Source organism: Solanum pennellii, chromosome 4 (assembly GCF_001406875.1).
Source record: "Solanum pennellii chromosome 4, SPENNV200".
NCBI classification, from domain to species: Eukaryota; Viridiplantae; Streptophyta; class Magnoliopsida; order Solanales; family Solanaceae; genus Solanum; species Solanum pennellii.
In genome coordinates, this window is record NC_028640.1 from 69,169,452 (window position 1) to 69,193,378 (window position 23,927).

Genomic DNA, 23,927 nt, shown 5'->3' on the forward strand with positions numbered 1-23,927 from the left:
ATTTTTTCTTTACACTAAAGAATGAAATGAAAAAATAAATAAATAAGAAACTCAAATAATGATAATCAAAGAAGAAAAAAAATAATTTTTGTATGAAAAAAATTAAATATACCTTGAACTTTGTCAGAAGGACCATGTCACGACCCAAAACGAGTCGTGAGTGGCACCCACACTTAACCTACTAGGTGAGCGAACCAACAAATCTAAACCCCAACATTTACCAATAGTTCAACTATGAATAACAAAAATAATGCGGAAGACCCAAAACTTATTAATGTAACCAAGTAAATAAGCTTCTAAAGTTTAACACTTATTATCCCCAAAATCTGGAAGTCATCACATCAAGAACATCTATCCTCAAATTACCAAATATAAGAGTATTTAAGAAACCAAAATAACTAAAAAGATGGTCCATGTCAGAAATTCAAAGACATCAAGACGTGAATGAGAGAATCCCGCACGAGCTAGAAATAATAGCTCACCNTCACTAAGTATGGGACGACGGAATCCATGACGGTCCGTCGTGACCATGACGATCCGTCGCGTGGTTCGTCGACCCAGTAAGTATTTATCAAAAATAATTCTACTGCTCAAACCGACTAAATGGGTTGTTACAGACCATATATATACCCTACATGCATTTTTCTAAAATTTAAAGTACAAAAAATGAATTTTAAACAAATTTTTTTCACTTCTGTTAGATGAAGGGTATATGTGAGCTTCTTTTTTTAACAGTAAGAATATATGTGAGTTATTTGTATAACGATAAGAGTATTACCAATGGCGGACCTACCTTGATCCATGGGGTGTCAAGCGACACCCTTGGTCGAAAAATTACGTTGTATATAGTGGTTAAATTTTAGTTTTATAAATATAAATAAATAAATTGACACCTTCTGAAACAAGTTGAAGGCTTAGTTTCACTACATCAAAAAAGATCATTAGCGGCAATTAATTCCTAATTGTCACTAAATATGTATTTTTAACGGCAATTAGCACTCTTTGTATATGTACCTAAAGCCTTTAGCGACATTGATTCTAATGACACTTAACTAATGCCTATAAAGATTTTAGCACTCTTTATTAATGTCAATATTTAATGCCGCTAAAAGTTATTTTTGTTGTAGTGCCTATTGGTCAAGGACTTACAAACATTATATGAGGTTGTGTGTTCAAGCCCAACTAGCCTATTTATAATTTTTTTACTAATAACCATTGACACCCATTAATGAAAATCCTACTAAACTCTAGCAAGTTGCACTATAAATATTTCTCAGACTTGCTTGAATTATTATATCTATTCAACTTCAGTCACTTATTATCTAATCAAAGATGGACATCCCTTGGGTTTTCATAGTGTTTGGTGCATGGCTACTATCATTAGTTTTCCTCTCAAAAAAAATCAATCATTCCAAAAGGAAATTACCACCAGGTCCAAAGCCATGGCCAATTATTGGCAATTTGAACCTCATTGGTTCACTCCCACATGTGTCTTTTCACCATCTTTCACAAAAATATGGAGATTTAATGTTACTAAAGTTCGGTTCGAAGCCTGTTTTGGTAGCATCATCTCCAGAAATGGCTAAAGAGATATTGAAAACACATGATACTATCTTTGCTTCTCGCCCTTCATTAGCCGCTGGTAAGCACACTAGTTTTAACTACTCAGACATGGTATGGGCATCTTATTGTGCATATTGGCGTCAAGCTAGAAAAATTTACCTAACCGAGATATTAAGTCCCAAGAGACTTGATTATTTAGAGTATATTCGTATCGAGGAAAGGAAAACTTTGATTTCTTGTCTTTTTGCTCACTCAGGAAAACCAATTTTTCTTAAAGACCATTTACCTCGATTTACTCTTCGCACTATAAATAGGTTGGTTATGAGTGACAACTATTGTAGTGATCAGTCAAACGACTCAGATACTTCGATAGTAACACTTAAAAGATTGCAATGATGTTGGATGAGTGGTTTCTTCTAGGTGGGGTGATTAATATTGGGGATTGGATACCTTGGCTTTGTTGGTTTGACTTGCAAGGCTACGTAAGGCGAATGAGGGCATTAGGGAAGAATATGACAGAGTTTTATAAATATGTACTTGATGATCACAACGCAAAAAGGATACAAAAAGCAGGGGATTTTGTTCCAAAGGACATGGTTGATGCTCTGTTGCACCTTGCTAATGACCCTAATCTTGAAGTTAAACTTACTTCTGATCGCATGATGGGACTAATACATGTAAGTTCACTTATTTTCGATTCACTATTTTCTTAATTTATTTTTGATATTTGGTAATGATTTTTTCCGCAATCAATGGCAGAATTTGGTAGCTGGTGGAACAGATACTTCCGCAGCAACAATAGAATGGGCATTTCAAGAACTTTTGCGGAGTCCAAACATCATGGAGAAGGCACAACAAGAACTTGACAGAGCCATTGGAAGAGAAGGATGGGTAGAAGAAGAGGACTTCTCTAAGTTACCTTAATGCCATAATTAAAGAAACATTTAGACTTCATCCTTTATGTGCATTGCTTCCTCCTCATTACTCTACCGAGGATTGTAATGTCGCTGGTTATGACATACCAAAAGGGACAACTGTTTATGTAAACGCATGGTCTTTAGGAAGAAATCCAAAGTATTGGGATAGGGCAGAAGAGTTCATTCCTGAAAGATTCATAGAAAATAAGATAGACATAAAAGGACAAAATTTTGCACTGTTGCCATTTGGTTCAGGAAGGAGGAGGTGCCCGGGTTATAGCTTAGGTATGAAGGTTGTTCGAACAACAATGGCTAACTTGTTACATGGATTCAATTGGAAATTAGCAGGAGATATGAAACCAGAATATATAAGCATGGAGGAGATTTATGGATTGACTACGCACCCAAAAAAGCCTATATCTGTGATTATGGAACCTAGACTTCCCCTCCATCTTTATTAGGACTAGTACTTTGTTTTGGTCTTATTACTATAATTAGTTTTATGCTAGCATTAAGTTAAAATAAAAATCCACTTTTTGACGAAGCAACACTTCTTGCTCCATCCTAGAAAAATGTAGTGCATGTATAATATAATCTCTTTTTGATAGCAAAACATCAAATATCCTAGCTAGCTTTATATGGACAAGAGGAAGAAAATGTAATAACTTACGTACCTATAAGTCCTCTCCCGTTTATTAAGACTTCTTTTCATTTTTATTTATTTTTCATCTTGTAATATTATGTTTAATTTTTAAAGTGATTAAGTTAGAGGCGCAAAAAAATAGTTAGATTTTACATTTTTATATAATGACAATTTGAAATTTTCAACAGTAGGTAAAACACTAATCTAAAACCTGAAAATCAAAATAATACACTAATGGATGCAACTGTCAATTCCCTTTTTATACCAAGACTAGAAGAACTCAAGCACTCAAACTATTTCATTTTAAGAGGAAAGAGTCTTGAATTTCTGGTCTTTTAGGTAAAGTTATTTTAGGTGTTTATTCTGACTTGTTGGACTAACCAATTAATTCTAAGAGAGAATTAACAAGTGCATCACCTCACAACTCTACTCTTAGAATCTAAATCAGTTATTGTAAGTGTATCAACTTGGGCCGGGTGATATACTACTTGTTCATATATGTTAAACTTCATTCTTAAGTATTGAAAGTGCTTTGGATGTGAGTTAAAATCATAATGAACCTTTAGCACAAAGTCGAGTTTGAGAGGTTCTTTATTGATTAAGTTTTTTTTTTTTTTTTGTGTGTGTGTGTGTGTGTGTAAGTTCATTCAAGGTCAACTTCAATCAATCATGATATCTCCTAACATATGAAGAGTTTTGTGGCTTCATATTAACCAAATGAAAGGCCATGAAGTTTTCTTTCAACCGCTTTTGACTGTTCGTCAATCCAAGTTATTTGCTAAAAATTTTGCCTATTTTTTTGAGCACTATGTAGTTTGTGCAAACCAGCGTGCAAAGTAGATATCCGTCGGACATCCGCGCATCAAGATCAGTGCTACTTTTAAGTTTGCGGGAAGTTTTGTGCTAACTAAGCTTCAGGTGCACGACCACACACGTTACTTTAAAAAAAAATTAATTCTCTTCTTTTCACATTCTAGGTTGGATATTTTTGTCTTTTTCTCATAACTTAACCCAAAAATTTACCAAGTGTTACACTTGTTACTTATCTCTTAGAATTAATTGCTCAAAGAAGTACTTCTGAGTTTTTGATTTTTTAAGTGTTTGAGTAGGTGATAGCTAGTGGCCATGAGTATCAAATTTGCTACTCTTAGTATGGTGTAAGCCTTCACAGTGTTTTATGCTGTCAAAAGGGAAAAGTGCATACTTGTGTAATATTTATAACTCAATTGGTCTAACTTGATCCTCTAATGTGTTTGTTTTGTGCATTGAGTTTTAAGAAACTGACACAACACAGATTGATCTATTCACACAAGAAGTAATGATTTGTCATCATCAAAAAGGGGGAATCTGTTAGAGTACACATGAATATGTATATTTGAAAAATGACATATTGCATCATAAAACAATTTTAGCAGACGTGATCTATGGTTAAGAAGATCACTGGTAAGAAGTCATCTGCCAAGAAACAATGAAGCAAGGCAAGCAAGACTGCCGATGATAAATGGGGAAGCAGCGTTGCAAACACATAATACTTACTTACCTGTTAGTTGCAAGAAGTTGAATTTGCTAAGTCAAAAAGGGGGAATTTGTTGTTTAAATCTCATTGTTTTGAACTATGGTAAAAGCATAAAGAACATGTAGTAAAAACTTGGTCCAGAAGTTCAACTTTAAACAATATTTCAGCAAACTTATTTAAGGAAACCTGATGTAAGTTTTCCTAAGGCGTGGCTAACTAATTAAAGAAAACGTGTTTTCTTAATTAAAAAGGAAAAATTGCTGGAAGAGTTTGTGTCCAAGTCAAATACAAAATAGGAGTTTGACGAGATAAAAATTGAAGAATGTTTGAGGCGGTAGAAAATCAGAGCCAAGTTGCTGGAAGTTGTTGGCCAGTTCGAGTTCGTGTTATTGCCTAATCTGAGTAGGAGAAGGAATCGAGTTTTTGTTGCTGTCCAATCTGATTAAAAAGGAATTAAAGTTGAACTTAACAAGGTTTTGTAGAGGCAAAGACAAAGTTGATTCAGACAAGGAGTTGAAGATGCGGCGAAGACAAGTTCAAGTTGAACTAGGAGTTCCACACAAAAGAGAAGTCCTACATGAAGTAGAATTTCTAGTTGAAATAGGTTTTGGATTCAAGTCCAAATCTATAAATAGAGCAATAATTTTGCTTAAGAAAAATTGCGCACTTAGACAGAGAGAAGATCAAAACACGATCAAGAGGTTTGAGATTTATTGGGAGTATTGCAATTTGTGAGGAAAAATTGTAAGATTGTATTCAAGAGTCTTGTTTACAATCTGAGTTTTGTGAGTAGGAGCTGTTCGACAAGTTGTAGAACTTGAAGAACATTAGAAGATATAAAAGTGGGGGGTTTTGTGTCTTTTGGTAACTAGAAATTAGAGTTGATAATTTCTTAGCTAGGAATTAGAGTTTATAATTCCTCTAGGAATTACAATTTATAATTCCTTAGGTTACAGAACTTTGTAATCGTTGTGTTGTTTGAAATTTATAAATAATACAAAGTGTTGTTCGAATTGATTATCGTTAAGTTTCAAACAAACAGAAGTTGTCTGTACGTGTTCCTTTGAAAAATTCAGGAGGGTAGAATTCCAACAATATATGATGACTCTGAAAACACGGACTAGACGTTGTATCATCACGATTCACGACATTCATAGTGATGGTTGTCGGCTAGAAAAACTTTCATAATAAAGCTCCACTTGTTTTATTACATTGCATGATTTACTTCCAGTTAAGTTATTTTCAATACTCTTCGAGGTCATGTACTATTTCATTCAGCTCTATTACATATTGTACATTCCATATCCTGACCTCTTTTATTGCATCGTTTTATGATGCAAATATATGTGTTGGGGGATCATCAACAGACACTTCGTTGAGTCACTACCTTGTCAGTCTTTGGTGAGACCTCCTTACTTTTGGGAGACTCCATTCACTATACTTATTATTATTATTAGTAGTAGTCCGTTAGTACTTTTGAGGTAGCCATGAGTTTTATCCCAATACCTACCTTTAGTCTAGTAGAGGCTTCGTGGACAGAGTTAAAGAGTTAGTTCACTATTTCTTTTCAGACGTTTCGAGCATTTTCATTATCTATATTTAGTTTTTTCAGAAAGTGCATGAGATTTGACTAATTTTTTTTTTTGGAATTTTCATCAATAAAGTTTCCGCATGTATGTGTTTATTCTTCCGCTAAGAAGTTGGTCATACCAAAGATTCACTTGAAATCAACAATGATTTCCGAGTGTTGTTCCCGCCTACAGGATGTAGACTCGGAGTGTACACAATGAGTAACTTAATCTAGCCAAAGTTGATTGCCTTAATAATTATTTAATTAGTAGTAAGACAAGTTTGATTTCAACCTTTAAATTCTCTTTATTTTACAATTTCAAGCAAACACTGTATTCAAATTCCAAACCTTCACTAGAAGCATGAAGTGGTACGATTCCTAGCTAGTATCTATCAACCTACATATATATTTCAAATTTTCTTGAATAATTATCAAAGATGGAGACCTCTTGGATTTTTTTAAAATATTCTTTTTGAAGTTGAAGTTTTTTTCGTGGTCATAAAATTTTGAAAAATTTTATTTTAACTTTTTTTTTTAAAAAAAATAATCAGAACTTCAGAAATATATATTATTAAGTCTGTTTTCACTTTTTCCACTTCAAAAGAAGACTAATAATTGGAACAAAATTCTTATGACATTTTCTTAACATGTCATATGAACTCAGAAAAGCTTTACAAAATTATTTTGAATATTTGCACTTTATTCTAAATCACATTTCCTATTTTACTTGGTTAACTTTTTACATTAACGTTAATGAATACTTCCATAATTGAATGACGAAATTAGGAAGTTGTTCAACACAAAATATCTGTCCAAAATGAAATATAAAATATATATAATTTTTTCAATTTGCCATGTCCTGTCTCACTCTACCTTGTTGAAATATTTCTTTGTCCCATTGTCATTTGTACCAACTCCTACTAAATATCTTATGTATGTCCAAATAATAGTACCATTGGACATCAACTTTGAAAGCTAATTGTGTGGAGGGAACACAACACATCCTGAGTCATGTTCTTAAATATCAAAGATACTGTTTTTTGAAGACTTTAGAGGAGAAAGTAGTCTATAATTGATGTTCTTTAATATTTGTCTGAAGGGATATGACAAATCATAATAATTCACTTCTCATTAGGCTGATAACAAGTTATCTCAGGATTAGTTATGTCTTGGAATAACTTATTTCACCATGTATATGAGATGATTTATTTCATCATGTATATGAAATAAATTATTCCAGAATGATAATTTTTTTTAAAAAAAATGAATCATTTTTCGATTTGTGCATGTCATCCTTGCACCAAAGACCATGCTAATCTTCTCTATCATGTTTTGTTGGCCATGTCATTACCTGGTCAACACAAAATATGGTGTGATTGACAGAGCGTATTGCACTCTCCAGTTCACATAGGAGATTGTGAATTACATATAATTTATATGGCACAATTACAAATTGGTTACTTTTTAATTTCTTTTTTTTTAATCTCTACATTTTTTCTTTTTAATGTACTTTTATTTTTATTACTTCAAAATTCTGTTTGATTTTTATTTTTCTAATAGTTTTTCAAAATACTTTTTATATTGTATTTCCTTCTTATTCTTAACCTTTACTTCATGTGATTCCATGCAATTTTACGTAAAAATCGTTAGTATAATTTTATTAGTATTTATTTTTTAAATTATAGTAGAATGCATTTTTGAATTAATAAAGTTATAGACTTGTGTTTTTCTTTTCTTTTAAATCATATTTATGTATATTTTGTTGAAATTTGACATAAAAGTATTATGTTAAAATTGTTGTATTCGAATTTTGAACTTATTTATGTTTTCAGTTTCATTTGTTTTAGGAGTATTAACTCGATATTTTGTATTGCAAGCTAATTTTTTAAGTTAGCCTTGATAGATTATCTTTTTGTCAATTTTTTAAAATAATTTTATGGCATTATATTTATAATATAATTTTTTTTTATCAAACACGCATTTCATTATGTTCATAGAAATGATGTACTTTTAGTTTTTATTATTATTTAACTAAAATATACTAAATTAAAAAATATAATTAAATTATTTCTATAATATTGTTAAGAACATATGTTTATTAATTAATAGGGATATATTTTCAAAAGACAATATATATCTTAAATGTTCAATTTAATTTCATTTATAGAAGCCCTTATTGTCTAATGTAAATTTTTAATTTTAAATAATTACAAATTAATATAACCTTATGATTACACTTGTTCAACCAAACAACACGTGTAAATATACTTGGTCAACCAAACAATACATATGTAATCACACTGTAACAAACAAGCATGTCACAGTAATTACTAGGCTAATACTTACTATTCTAGTAATTACACTAATTTCAATTAACACGTGGCTTTCCAAACATGCTCATAATATGAACCGGAGAGAATATTATTTAATTAAAGATAAGTTAGAATGAATAATTATTTTGAATCTTAAGGGTCGTTTGGAGTTAGGGATAAAAATAAATAGTTACGGGATAAAATTTTTGTATCATGTTTAAAATAATTTATTTCACCGTTTATATCATAGTAATTGGATAAATATCACATATATATGATGAAATATATTATCTCATAATAACTAATTCCTAAATAACTAATTTATTTTTAAAATAACTTGTTTTCAACCAAATAACACGTTAACGTGATACATATAGTATGTTACTTGGTTAGCTTGTTACATTAACGTTATTGAACACGTGATAAAAATTGAAAACTATAATGCAGCGTAAAATATCTGTCCAAATTAAATATCTATCTCATTGGAATTTTCCTTTGTCCCACAGATTCTCATTCCCTTGTAATTTGGCTCCTTTGATTATGTGATATAAAATTATAATATAAAATTTTAAGATAGAATTAAAGTTTTGTTTAATTATATAATTCAGAATTTTTATGTTTGATATTTTCTCATAAATATATAAATATTTTAAATTGTAAAATTATTAGAATAGTCCTAATAATTTATTCAAACCAAATAAATAAAAAATTATATAATCATAAATTATTACAGATCCATTGTTGTTACTCTTGTCCACTCAATATAGATGAAAAGCTTTTTCTATTAAATATTAAAGTAGTAATAATAAATTTGATAAAAATAATAAGAGAAAAGGGTCTGATATACCCCTCAATTTTGTCATTTGGAGCTGATATACCCCTCGTTATAAAAGTGGCTCATATATGCTCTTACCGTTATACAAACGGCTCACATATCTCACATATACCCTTCATTTAACGGAAGTTAAAAAATTAGTTTTAAATTTATATTTATTACTTTTAATTTTTTTTTAAAAATATTTAGGGGTATATATGATTCTTCTATCAAAGTTCAAGGTATATTTTAATTTTTTTCATGCATAAATTATTTTTTGACTTCTTTTATTATAATTATTTGAGTTTCTTATTCTTATTTTGTTTTTTTCTTTCATTCCTTAGTTTAAAGAAAAAAAATTTAAACTATTCTTTTTTTTGTATTGTAATTTAATTTCGTATTCGAAGAAAAAATTTGGTCATCTACAATAAGTTTTACAAAAATATTAGTGAATTATAAATAAATTTGATTATCAAAATAATAATTATAAATTAGTCATTGAAATAAAAAAAAGTCAAAAAAAATATGTTTGACGAGGATTAAATTTACTCATATGGGATTATATTTTTTAGCAAAAAAAAATAATAAAAATTTAGATTAAAATTATTATTTTTTCATTTCCGTTAGAGGAAAAGGGTATATGTGAGCCATTTGTTTACAAGTAGGGGTATATATGAGCCACTTTCATAACAAGGGGTATATCAGCTCTAAATGACAAAGTTGAGGGGTATATCAGACCCTTTTCCCAAATAATAAATTTGATGAATAAAAATGATAACGTAGAAAATGATTTAAATTAATAATAAGTTTTGTGTTAATGAAAATATTAAATTTTAAAAAATATATGATTATAAATTTTATTTATATATGACTTAAATGGCTGATAGATATAAATATGAAGTTATTTTAACGAAAAGTAAATTTATGAGTTAATTTTTATATTTGAAATATCTCAAATCATAATATGAAATTCTCAAATTATGATTTTTAAAAAAAATATAAAATTTGATCTCATAAGATAAAATCATAATACAAAAAAATCACATATCTAAATGTTAATCTTATATGGTGCAATAGTCTAATAATCTTTGAAAGTTGATTTGTGGGGAGAGAAACAAATTTAGAGGTCAGAGATAAGATTTATGCTATGTCGTGCTATTTTGTGATTGAATTTACAATAATCCAAATATTATTTTTCACCAAAAAATAAAATAAAATAAAATAACGAGACATTATTTAGGATAATCATTAATCTCGAAAATGACAAAAAAATAAAGAGTACTTTCTATAATTTCTAAGAATTTTATTCTATTCGCACTTAACATTAACTTAATAAAATAAATAAATTTTAAAATGATGCTTAAATTCTATCTATATTAAAAATGATATTTTTTTCTGCTCGAACTCACCTTAAATAAAATGAAATGTCTTAATGCTTATAATAAGGAGTACTTTTACTAACTTTATCTTTAATCAAACAATACCTATATAAAAGTATATCTTTTCTTAGTCACTTTAACAAAATAAGGTAAATTTAAATAGTTATTGTAATATATTATTGATCATTCGAAACACCACTTATTTTGAATAACAACGAAAAGGTAAAAAAAAAAAAAAAAAAAAACTTAAAGCAAGCTGCCCTATAAATATTTCTCAAACTTTGTTGAATTAGCTTATTATCTACTAGCAAAGATGGACATCCCTTGGGTTTTCATAGTGTTTGGCTCATGGCTATTTGCATTAGCTTTTGTCTTTAAAAAATTGAACCATCCCAAAAGGAAACTACCACCAGGTCCAAAGCCATGGCCAATTATTGGCAATTTGAACCTCCTTGGTTCACTCCCACATGTGTCTTTTCACCATCTTTCACAAAAATATGGAGATTTAATGTTACTAAAGTTCGGTTCGAAGCCTGTTTTGGTAGCATCATCTCCAGAAATGGCTAAAGAGATATTGAAAACGCATGATGCTATTTTTGCATCTCGTCCCGTGTTAGCTGCTGGTAAGTACAGTAGTTTTAACTACTCAGACATGACATGGGCACCTTACGGTGCATATTGGCGTCAAGCTAGAAAAATTTACCTAACTGAGATATTTAGTCCCAAGAAGCTTCATTCGTTAGAGTACATTCGTATTGAGGAAAGACAAACTTTAATTTCTCGTCTTTTTCCTCACTCAGGAAAGCCAATTTTTCTTAGAGACCATTTACCTCGATTTTCTCTTCGTACTATTAGTAGGTTGGTTATGAGTGACAAATATTTTAGTGATCAATCAAACTCAGATACTCCAATAGTAACACTTGAAAGATTGCAATGGATGTTGGATGAATGGTTTCTTCTAGCTGGGGTGATTAATCTTGGAGATTGGATACCTTGGCTTAGTTGGTTCGACTTGCAAGGATACATAAAGCGAATGAAGGACTTAGGGAAGAATTTCACACAATTTTACAAATATGTACTTGACGATCACAACGCAATAAAGATGCAAAAATCAGGGGATTTTGTTCCAAAGGACATGGTTGATGCTCTGTTGCACCTTGCTAATGACCCTAATCGTGAAGTTCAGCTTACTTCTGATCGCATGATGGGACTAATGCATGTAAGTTCACTTATTTTTTATACAAGTAGAATATTTTCTTAATTTGTTGTTGATACTTAGTAATTTTTGCTATATATCAATGGCAGAGTTTGCTAGCTGGTGCAACAGATACTTCAGCAGCAACGATAGAATGGACATTTCAAGAACTTATGAGGAGACCAAATATCATGGAGAAGGCACACCACGAACTTGAAAGAGCCATTGGAAAAGAACGATGGGTAGAAGAAGAAGACTTCTCAAAGCTACCTTATATCGATGCCATAATTAAAGAGACATTTAGACTTCATCCTTTATGTGCAGTGCTTCCTCCTCGTTACTCCACTGAGGATTGTAATGTCGCTGGTTATGACATACCAAAAGGGACAACTGTTTATGTAAACGCATGGTCTTTAGGAAGAAATCCAAAGTATTGGGATAGGGCAGAAGAGTTCATTCCTGAAAGATTCATAGAAAATAACATAGACATAAAAGGACAAAATTTCGCATTGTTGCCATTTGGTTCAGGAAGAAGAAAGTGCCCGGGGTATAGCCTTGGTATGAAGGTTGTTCGAACAACAATGGCTAACTTGTTGCATGGATTCAATTGGAAATTAGCAGTTGATACGAAGCCAGAAGATATAAGCATGGACGAGATTTATGGATTGACTACACACCCAAAAGAACCGATATCTTTGATCATGGAACCAAGACTTCCCCTCCATCTTTATTAGTTCTTCAATTATATCAATCTTATTCTATTTAAGTTATATTGCTTGCACTAAAATAAAACTTCACAATTTGATTAAAATTGTGTTGCTTTCATTTCTTGCTCCATCCTATATTGTATAATGTATTTTGAAAAAGACTCAGATAATTCTACTTTTTTTTTCTTCTCTTCTTATATAGAAAAGTACTGATAAAGACTTGCTAGCTTTTTGCCTGTTGGACTCAAAAGTCCACGGCAAACTACCCTTATATGGCCTTTCATTCAACTTATAATTACTTGTGGCACAATTGTAATTGTTGTGCTTGTGGTGATTTTAAATAATTTAATTAGCCCGTTGGTCATGTGAAATGAAATCATATGACAGGAGTTGAAGATTTGTTTCTTACAAAATCGAGTTGGATCCTTGTGAATGAAGAAAGTTTACATTAATTACATCCTACCCAAAATTGTTACAAATTGCTTCTAACTACTTGCATTCATGAGAATAAGCTTTTTTCTGTTGCTCTTTCATGCAGGGCAAACCTACTTTCACTTTGTCATTGTTTAATGAATGTTGTAGGTTTGAACAATATGTAATTTAATTTGATAAATGTGTATAATTGATCAAACGAAGAACTGATTGATTTTAGATTGAAAAATTGGTTTCTATTGTTCATGAACACTTATCTCTCAAACTCAAGAAGCATGTGCAGATATTTGTGTTGGGCTGTGCGCAGCAGGGCAACTCCATTTAATGTGTTGGATGCATTTTTTTAAATTTTTTGCATATGTGAGGAAGTAGGTGTATGGTTATTGTAACAAGAATGAGATTTGGGTAGATGTTAACAACATCGGAAGACCAACGAAATCTTTTTTTGACAAATTGCTCCAAGCCAAACTTAAAATAAAAGATAATTTTTCACAAACTAAATGTTCTTTTGTTGGATGTCTCGAAGAAAATGATTCAAAAAAGATTTCATTGCTATTGTTTTTATTTTGTATTTTTTGTGTTGTTGTTTTTGTTTTTCTCTGAGGAGTGCAAAAACACTCATTTAAAAAGGAGTTTATTTACGGTGGAGCAGTTACTCTGTAACTATTTTCACCCCTTTTTAAAATTGTTCTTATCTTGTTTTTTCAGAAAGTAACTTTGGATCAAGTCGGGTGGGTCCATATGGTGATCCACGATTCAAAACCTACATTTCGCACACGGTGGAACAGATCCAAGCGAATCCAACAGCAATTAAACATATAATTTATACGATTACTAGTTGGTGAGACCTATGAGTATCAAGAGCTTATATATCTTTAAGGTTTTACAAGTCCCATATAAAAATTCACTATTTATATGAGTATACTATTACTCACAATATCCAAACACTATTAACTATTTTAATAGTTATTTATTCGATCCCTCATCCTCTTAAAGAGGTGATCGAGTCTGTGTTTAACTTTGTATACACAATTACACTCGATACCTATGAAGTTAGTGTAATACTCAAGTTGTGTATACAAATTACATTATTATTAAATTAATTGTCTTTTTTTTATTTGAATCTATTGGTTCTAGTTCAACTGATCATTTTTTATACGTACATGCTCTGCACTGTCGAATCATAATGGCTATTAGTGACATGTTAAAGTAGCAAAATTGATTGAAACTTCAAAAAACAGTAAAAGGTCGAAGGTTATTCCAATGATAAGTTATTTTAACTTGTTGGGGTCTCACACAATGAAGAAGCAGGGAACCATTCTTTCATTAACCCATTGATTGCTTAACATATATGGTATTACACACATGTTACGATGCATTAACCTTATACTACACATGTGTCTCATTCTTTTGATTATCCAACACCGTACAGATAATGACTTAAACACCTCTTGATGTTTAACCCGAGTTTTATTTTTTTAATGATCCTCAGTATCATCTTCTTAGAGAGGCTCTTGTTTGGCTAATGAAATAATTCATTACATGATAGTGAAAATCATTTTTTCACATTTTTTCGACATAAGAGGTGATTACTCATGTTAGAGAGCCGATCTCGTAATTTGTCTAACACTCTTTATTTTTAAAATTATTATCACGTGCATATGAGATATGGATATAAATTCAAAATAGACACATATTGACGAGAATTTTGACGCTACCGAAAAAGACAAAGAGAACGAATTACGATATCCGTTAGAAATTTTTATTTGAACGATTTGATATTTGTTATCAACCTTGTCTGATATAATGGATGAGTACCGTTAGTATCTTATTAGATGTTTATTTTCGAGATAAATAAATAGTAATGTATTATGCCATTTTATTGATCACGATTTTCACTTTCAAATTAATACAAAATGTACCTGATACATTCTAATTAATATTCTTTGCTACATGCATCAGATACACATTATAGCCTGATACGTTTCATACAAATCATTACCCATTCGTCTATACTGATACATTTATACAAAAATAGTACATCACATGTATCTCATACTTATTAATGAACACATGATAATGTACAAATAAAAAACAAATACACTACACGCTACAACATAAAACATTTGGCCATGATACATTCATAAAAAAAAAAAAAGGTTAGCATTACAACAACTGCTAATTCACTAAATTTTTTAGAAGTGACAGTGTATCATGACTTCTGTATCAAAAATAAAAAAATCTAATACACATCACAAAACAACTAATTTTGTACTTTTTATTAACACATCTCTTTATCCTAAAATTGAAATTGTGCTCTATTTTATATTTCGTTATTACAAAGACGAGTGTTGTTTTATCTTTATAGAATTATAGCTCCTTCATCTCTATATTTGTTTGAATCGATTATGTAATTTGTTGCTTCTAGTTTCGATATATAATATGAATCACCTACTTCTTACTCAATCATGCACAACAAGATCTAGTGCAACCTTTTCTGAACCTTAGACACAAATAATTTCACCAGGTGCAACATCAAAGTAATTTATCGCTCCGGTCATTATGTTCCTAGTACAGTTTTACTCCCATGTCATTTTTAATTTTCATTGAAGGTGATTTACCTTCTACGATGTATCAAGATTTTTCCTCAACTCGTTGAATTCTAATTTAGATGCAATGGTGAATTTGAGATTCACATAACAACTATTCAATTACTTTTGTATCGTTCATAACTCGCCTTGCTTTATCAGATTCCTGAATGTCTCAACAAAATAGATATATTCATCACGTATCAGCTAATGATTTCAACGTTTTAAATTTTGTTACGATTTGGCAGAGATTAGAGAGCATAAAATTGAAATTTGAAATGTATGAAGTTGATACAATTTGAGAGAGATCGACATCAATTTGATTTTACGTGATTTATGAATTTGATATTTAATTTTACGATTTGTTTCCTTTATAATCTCAACAGACAAGTTTTTTAATATATCAATTGCTATGTATCGGATGATACAAATTTGAATGATTTTTTGTAAATTCAAAAAGATAGCGATAAGATATAGTTTGCTTCATACACGATTCGTTTTCTTGTATTTTTACTTATTTTTATTATTTCTTATTTAGCCCATGGGTTGGCCCAACTCATATTGCTCAAGCCCTACGGACTGGGCTAGGCCCGTTGGACCAACCTGATCTCATCCGAAATTTAATAGGGCTGGAATAAGATTTTTGGAGCTCATTTAAGGAAAGAGCTTTTCAGCCCCGCCTGAAAAAGCCTTTGATTTGTGGGCTTGAGAAATATCGGTAGGGCCGACTCGTGGGCCAATACAAATTTATTAAAAATATAATATAATATTAAAATTAAAAATTAAAGAGAGTCCAAACTCAAAAAAATTAAGTTATATTTCTATTTAGATATTTGTACTTTTACTTGAAAAAAACTTGATAAATATTTTATAAAGATAATTTTATTTGTAGATTTGATTAACAAGTAGTAACATTAACATCATGTAATATTGTTTTGTCGATATTTATGATAATATTTCTAAATTTTAATAATATATAAAACATATTTTTTTGAAAAATAGATTGACCCGGCAAGCGTGTAGCCCACATACTTGTGGGTTGGCGAACCGTTTTTTGGTCCACCAAAAATGGAATAACCCAACCTGACTCGTAAGATATCAAATCCTGCATGGGTTAGCTCGGATGGGATGAGCTAGCTCATATTAATAGCTCTACTTGTAGGTTATTCAGGTAGTCCTTCGTGAGTGCAACACACACCTTTTTGTTGTTTCGGAGCTGTTTGTTTGGGCGGAGCGTACTAAACCCACTACGTAGATAAGAGCGATCTGACCCAATAAACCTAGCCCATATTAACGACTCTATATATAAGGTAATCATATTAAATTTTAAGTATATTTATTAATTTGAAGTCATTTTTTATTGAAAACCGAGTCTTTAAATAAGTGGCTTTGATCAGGATTCCTCTTATATACGACATGGTTAATTTTGGTTTGAAGACTAACAAGTAAGCTTCCCCAGGCAATTTACAAATAAAACTCTTAGATTATATTTTTACAAAAATGTTTAAAATCTTGACATACAAGTGTAATACGGTATAAACTAAATCTTAACCAAATCAAATAATTAACTCAAAATATACGCTATTGATTAAATAAACAGGATTATAAACTAATTAACTCATGAAAAATTGTAATGGATGTTTGATGTGTGGTTTCTTCTTAATGGGGTGATTAATCTTGGCGATAATACCTTAAGCTTAATTGGTTGTACTTGCAAGGATATGTAAAACGAATGAAGGTGTTAGGAAAGAATATGGTTGATGACCCTAATCTTGAAATTAAGCTTACTATAGATAAACTTCAAAATCAAATCGAATCAACCAATAAACATCCTTATCAATCACCAAATCTTATCATTGAAACGTGATTTAAGCTATGTTAATATTTTGACTAGAAAACAAAATTGAGTACTTTTTTTTCCTAAAATATTAGATTAATAACATCTTCCTCCTAACCTTATCGTGTTGAGATCATGTAAATAAGCAATGTAAATAAAGTAGTTAGTTGTGTAGTTAGTTACAAAAGTTAGTTACAAATGTTAGTTAGAAAATTGGTTACAAGTTAGTTAGAGAAAGAATCTTAGTTAGTTATGTTTCCTTCTCATCATCTTGTATATATACCAACATACAGATTGAATGATACACTACTTCATTCTCCCAAATACTCTCTAAAGCTTCTTCACTCCCATTAATGGAGGTTCTCAACATGGTATCAGAGCAGTAGGATTTCTGCTGTAATTTTCGGCCAAACATCAAGTTTCTTCTTCTCTGTTTTCCCTCAATTGAAGATCAAGTGTTCATCTTCAGTTTCAGTGATTTGTTGCCATGGCAGTTGAGGAAGGAGCTGCTGTTGCTGGTGAGGTTAGAGTTTCTACCTCAATCGATCACAATCATCCGCTGTTTATTCATCCTTCTGATACTCAAGGCTCGCTACTTACTTCAATTCAACTTCTAGGATCTGAAAATTACTCCTTATGGAGTAAATCTTTGAAGCTTGTATTACTTGGTAAAAATAAGCTAGGTTTTTTGTTAGGAACCTGTACTAAGAGCATGTATCCTTCTTCTATGCATGAACAATGGGAGAGATGCAATGCTATTGTTTTAGGATGGATTATGAATACAGTTTCTAAAAGCCTAGTTAGTACTGTGATCTATGGATCTGATGCACACACTGTTTGGGAAGATCTTAGAGAAAGGTTTGATAAGGTTAATGCTTCTAGAGCATTTTATCTTCACAAAGAAATTGTTACCCTGTCTCAAGGATCTGCATCTGTGTCGAATTATTTTTCAAGAATAAGAGAACTTTGGGATGAGTTTGAGACACTTATACCACCTCCTTCCTGTGCATGTCCTGAATCCAAACAGTATGCAGAACATTTTCAGTTTCAGAAGTTATGGCAGTTTTTGATGGGGCTAAATGAATCTTATGCTCATGCTAAGAGTCAGGTGTTAATGCAGATTCCTACACCAAATGTTAATCAAGCTTATGCTATGATCATTAATGTAGAAAGTCAAAGAGTGAATGGTGCAAGTAGTAGTTCATTCTCAGCAGAAACTTCTTCAGAAACTGCTCTTATGAGTAATAGAATGTCTGGTTATAATAGTGGATATCATAACAGTGGTGGTTCTAGCTCAGGTTCTGCTTACTATCCTAACAATAGTTCTAGTGGAAATAGTGGTTATAAAGCTAGAAACAATGGTGATGTACGACAAGGAGGAAGGTCAAATCTCTATTGTGATTACTGTCATTACAGAGGACATACTAAAGAGTCTTGTTACAAACTTCATGGCTATCCTAAGAAGAAAGGAGGTTCTTCTTCTCATGCTAACAGTGCTGCTGCTGGAGGATGTCAGTCTCCTGAAAATGGAACCTGTGATAATTCTTCTGTAAATACTAATGCTAAGTCCTTTGGTACTTCTTCTAACAATTTCTCAGGAGGTACACAAGGCATGTCACTCTTTACACATGAACAGTACAATCAGATTTTAAAGATGTTGAGCAAAGGAAAAGGCAAGGAAGTAGATTCTATGGCTAATGTTGCAACTGCAAGTTCCTCAGGTACTTTTACAGCTCTTATGTCTGATATGGCTCATACAAACTGGATTATAGATACAGGTGCTTCAAATCATATGGTTCACAGTATGAATCTTATGAAACATTGTACAGATCTTGGAAGTAGGAATGATATGAAAGTAAATTTGCCTACTGGTACTCAAGTGGCTATTAGTCATGTTGGAGATTCACTAATTCTTGAGGATAAATTAGTGAAGGATGTTCTCTATATACCAGAATTTCAATATAATCTGTTATCAGTCTCTCAACTTACTAAACAATTAAAGTGTGCAGTACTATTTTTCCCTGACTTCTGTGTCTTTCAGGATCTCTTCAATGGGAGGGTCCTGGGGATTGGTAAGGAAGATCAAGGATTATATCTTCTCAATACAGACATACAACCAAGAACTTTGCAAGACAAGATTACTAGGAACTCATGTATCAGTTCTTCTATCAGTTTTANCCTATCAGTTTTACTTCTGTTTGTTCAATACATAGTCTTTGGCATAAGAGACTGGGGCATTCTCCTTTCACAGTTCTCAGTAGAATACAATGCTTACAAAATGTACTTATGAAAGATTACAATTGTACTGTTTGTCCTATTGCAAAGCAAACAAGGTTACCATTTCCTACTGGTGTGTCTCTATCCAATGCTTGTTTTGATATAGTGCATGCTGATGTATGGGGACCCTATAGAGTTTCTAATCATGATGGAAAGAGATATTTTTTAACATTGGTAGATGATAAATCCAAATATTCTTGGATTTTCTTAATGCACACTAAGTCTGATACTATTGTCTTGCTGAGAGATTTTATCCATATGATCAAGACAAATTTGATATCACTGTCAAGTGTGTAAGATCAGATAATGGAACAGAATTTTTCAATTCCCAGGTAGATGCTTTGTTCAGAGAGCATGGGGTTATGCATCAAAGTTCATGTGTTCATTCTCCTCAACAGAATGGTGTAGTTGAGAGGAAACATAGATCTATTCTTGACATGGCTAGAGCCTTAAGATTTCAGGCGTGTATTCCTATTAGATTCTGGGGTATGTGTGTGTCTGCAGCAGTGTACATTCTTAATAGATTACCTACAAAATTACACAAAGCCAAATCTTCATATGGGGTGTTATATGGTCAGGTTCCTTCTCTTGATCATGTGAGAGTTCTTGGTTCTTTATGTTATGCCACTGATCCAAAAAGACTTGATAAATTCGCTCCTAGAGCTATTCCTTCTGTTCATATGGGTTATTCTTCTACTCAGAAAGGATATATTTTATATGATCTTAGTTCTAATTTTTTTTTGTAAGTAGAGACACTGTATTCAAAGAAGATATCTTTCCTTTCAAAGATCTTAAATCTTCTCCTGAGTCTTTGTTTCCTGTTCTTGATCTTCCTGGTGATCTTGATTCTGAATTACATACTTCTAGTTCCACTTCTTCTTCTCAGGTTCTTTCATCTAGTAGAGATGTTGTTCAAACTGTTGCTCATCCTAGAAGATCCTCTAGGCAGTCTAAGCCTCCTGTTTGGCTAGATTCTTATATTACTCCAACCACAAAGACTGCATCTCTATATCCTATTTCTACCTATGTTTCTTATAAAGCTTTGTCTTCTACTTATAGAGCTTCTCTTGCTGCCTATTCTGCTACCTCAGAACCTCATACCTACTCAGAAGCCTGTCAAGATCCTCTTTGGGTGGCTGCTATGCAGGATGAAATTGCTGCACTTGAGACTAATGATACTTGGTCTATTGTTTCTCTTCCAACTGATAAAGTTGCTATTGGTTGTAAATGGGTGTTTAAGATTAAATACAAAGCTTCAGGGGAGGTTGAGAGATACAAGGCAAGGCTTGTTGCTAAGGGATACAGTCAACAAGAAGGCCTAGACTTCACTGAGACTTTCTCTCCTGTTGCAAAAATGGTTACTGTCAGGTCTGTTATTGCTCTTGCTGCTTCCTGTGGTTGGTATATATTTCAGATGGATGTTCATAATGCCTTTCTACAAGGTGATCTTCTTGAAAAGGTCTACATGCAGATTCCTGAGGGTTTTGCAAACCAGGGGGAGAAACACATGGTTTGCAAGCTTCACAAGTCCTTGTATGGACTAAATCAAGCCCCTAGATAATGGAATCTAAAACTTACTGAAGCACTGATTGATATGGGGTTCTTGCAATCTCATTATGACTATTCATTGTTTACAAAGAAAGTAGGGAAAGAACTTCTTGTCATACTTGTATATGTAGATGATCTTTTGATCACTGGGAGCAACTTAAAGCTGATACAACAAGTTAGAAAAGACTTACAATACAGGTTCAAAATGAAGGATCTTGGAGAGTTGAAATTTTTTCTTGGAATTGAGTTTTCCAGAAATGCAGATGGTATTCTTATGAATCAGAGAAAATATGCACTTGGACTTGTATCTGAGCTTGGACTTGCAGGGTGTAAACCTGCATCTACTCCCTTAGAATTCAATCACAAGCTGACATCCACTGTGTTTGATAAATGCACAGGAATGAATGCAGAAGATAAAGTTCTTGATGATTATGGAAAGTATCAAAGGTTGATAGGCAAACTATTGTACTTGACTATGACTAGGCCTGATATTGCCTTTGTAGTTCAAGTACTTAGTCAATATATGCACTCACCAAAAAACTCTCATATGGAAGCAGCACTTAGAGTTGTGAGATACATAAAAGGTACAGCAGGTCTTGGTTTGTTTATGCCAAGCAACAACAGGTCTGAGCTTGTAGCTTATTGTGACTCAGATTGGGGAGCATGTATAGAATCCAGGAAATCAGTGACTGGCTACATAGTCAAGCTGGGAAGTGCCTTAGTGTCTTGGAAAGCAAAGAAACAGAATACAGTCTCAAGAAGTTCTGCAGAAGCAGAGTTCAGAAGCATGGCCACCACAGTAGCTGAAATAATCTGGCTGAAAGGGTTGTTCAAAGAGTTGGGAGTAGAAGTTAAGCTACCTATTCAACTATTTTGTGATAGTAAAGCTGCCATTCAAATAGCAGCTCATCCTATCTTCCATGAACGGACAAAACACTTTGATATAGATTGTCATTTTGTAAGGGAAAAGATCATGAATGGACTTATTCAAACTCAACACATAGGAACTAAAGAGCAGCAAGCTGACATACTCACTAAAGGATTGTGCAAGCCTCAACATGAATTGCTGATTGACAAGCTTGGAATGAAAAATATATTTTTCAATTCTCAGCTTGAGGGGGAGTGTTGAGATCATGTAAATAAGCAATGTAAATAAATTAGTTAGTTGTGTAGTTAGTTACAAAAGTTAGTTACAAATGTTAGTTAGAAAATTGGTTACAAGTTAGTTAGAGAAAGAATCTTATTTAGTTATGTTTCCTTCTCATCATCTTGTATATATACCAACATACAGATTGAATGATACACTACTTCATTCTCCCAAATACTCTCTAAAGCTTCTTCACTCCCATTAATGGAGGTTCTCAACATATCGTTCTTATTAGTTACAGATGAATCCAAAATACTACTTGTTAAAGTTCGAAAAAACTACTTATTATATTAATTAGAGGAATTGGAAACAATAAATAGAACTGCCAACTTTTGAATTACACAAGTCATGTGCTATCTAAGTTAGTCCATATTTTTATGCCTAATCTTTTAATTTGTTGTCATTTAGCGGTATTAATGCCTAATCTTGAAGAAAGAAGGGCCTAATCCATCGGTGGTCACCTAAAGTTGACACAAATTTTCAGTTAAACATCTTAATTAGACTTTGTTCATTATAGACAACTCATGTCATGCTCCGTTGTGTCAGTTTGACACTTTTTGCTAACATGACATAATAAGTGAGATACACTGGAAAATCTTATAATTCATTTTATTTTATTTTTCTGTCTTTTTCCAATTTTTTTAATCACCATCTCCCAAAACTTAAACTCCTTCCGTGGAGAAGTAGATTTGATGGTGTTAATTAATTAGTTAAAACAACCAAAATTATAGTAGATCAAGCTATAATTAATTTGATTTATAAAAAATATAGAAATAGTAGAGAAAAACAATTGAGAAAAATTAAACAAGAGAGTCTTGCTCTTAAGTGAAGAACTAATCATAAACTTGAAAGAAAGAATTTCACTGATAAAACGATTTTGATGGAAGAGAGGAGTGAGTTCGGGTGGTGGGGCTGATGGGGAAAGATGGTTTGGATGTGGGAGGGGTTTGAGGATCGGGTGGGAAAGGGGTAAAGAATTGGGTGGGGCGGGGGGGGGGGAAANATATATGATAGGTTGTCTTTAAAAAATAAATTATTTAGGCTTTAAAAATGACATGTCATTGAGATTGACCATTTCTTTTTATACAAATTCATTATTTAAGAATTATTTTTGACATATATATGTCACATGTCTTTATTTAATTCGTCAATTTGACATGTCATCAGTGAGTGAGCTACACATACCTTACATATTTGACTAATTGTCAAAAAAGTGTCAAAAAAGATATAAAGGGGCATGACATGAGGTGTCTAAAATTGTCACGACCCAAATCCGGGGCCGCGACTGGCACCCACAATTTCCCTCCTATGTGAGCGAACCAACCAATCTAACCCTTATCATTTTAACATATATCAACAGAAAATAATGCGGAAGACTTAAACTCATTAAATAAAACAAATCAACATCTATTAATTCCCCAAAATCTGGAAGTCATCATCACAAGAACATCTATCTCAAATTACTAAACTAAGAATGTCTAA

General features: G+C 32.0%; 1 protein-coding gene, 1 non-coding gene and 1 pseudogene across 2 annotated transcripts; 2 read left to right on the forward strand and 1 right to left on the reverse strand.

The window, feature by feature from the left end:
• Window positions 1–1,286: 1,286 nt before the first annotated feature.
• LOC107017232 lies at window positions 1,287–3,179 on the forward strand (annotated as a pseudogene).
• Window positions 3,180–7,466: 4,287 nt separating this feature from the next.
• On the reverse strand, window positions 7,467–7,570 carry LOC114077026. Its single transcript, XR_003578121.1, has one exon. It is a non-coding gene; the product is annotated as a U6 spliceosomal RNA (small nuclear RNA).
• Window positions 7,571–10,965: 3,395 nt separating this feature from the next.
• Window positions 10,966–12,813, forward strand: LOC107015860 (cytochrome P450 71A1-like). The gene is made up of 2 exons (XM_015216280.2): window positions 10,966–11,933; window positions 12,020–12,813. Exons 1-2 carry the CDS (start codon window positions 11,028–11,030, stop codon window positions 12,641–12,643), a joined length of 1,530 nt encoding a protein of 509 aa, XP_015071766.1. The 5' UTR covers window positions 10,966–11,027; the 3' UTR covers window positions 12,644–12,813.
• Window positions 12,814–23,927: the final 11,114 nt, after the last annotated feature.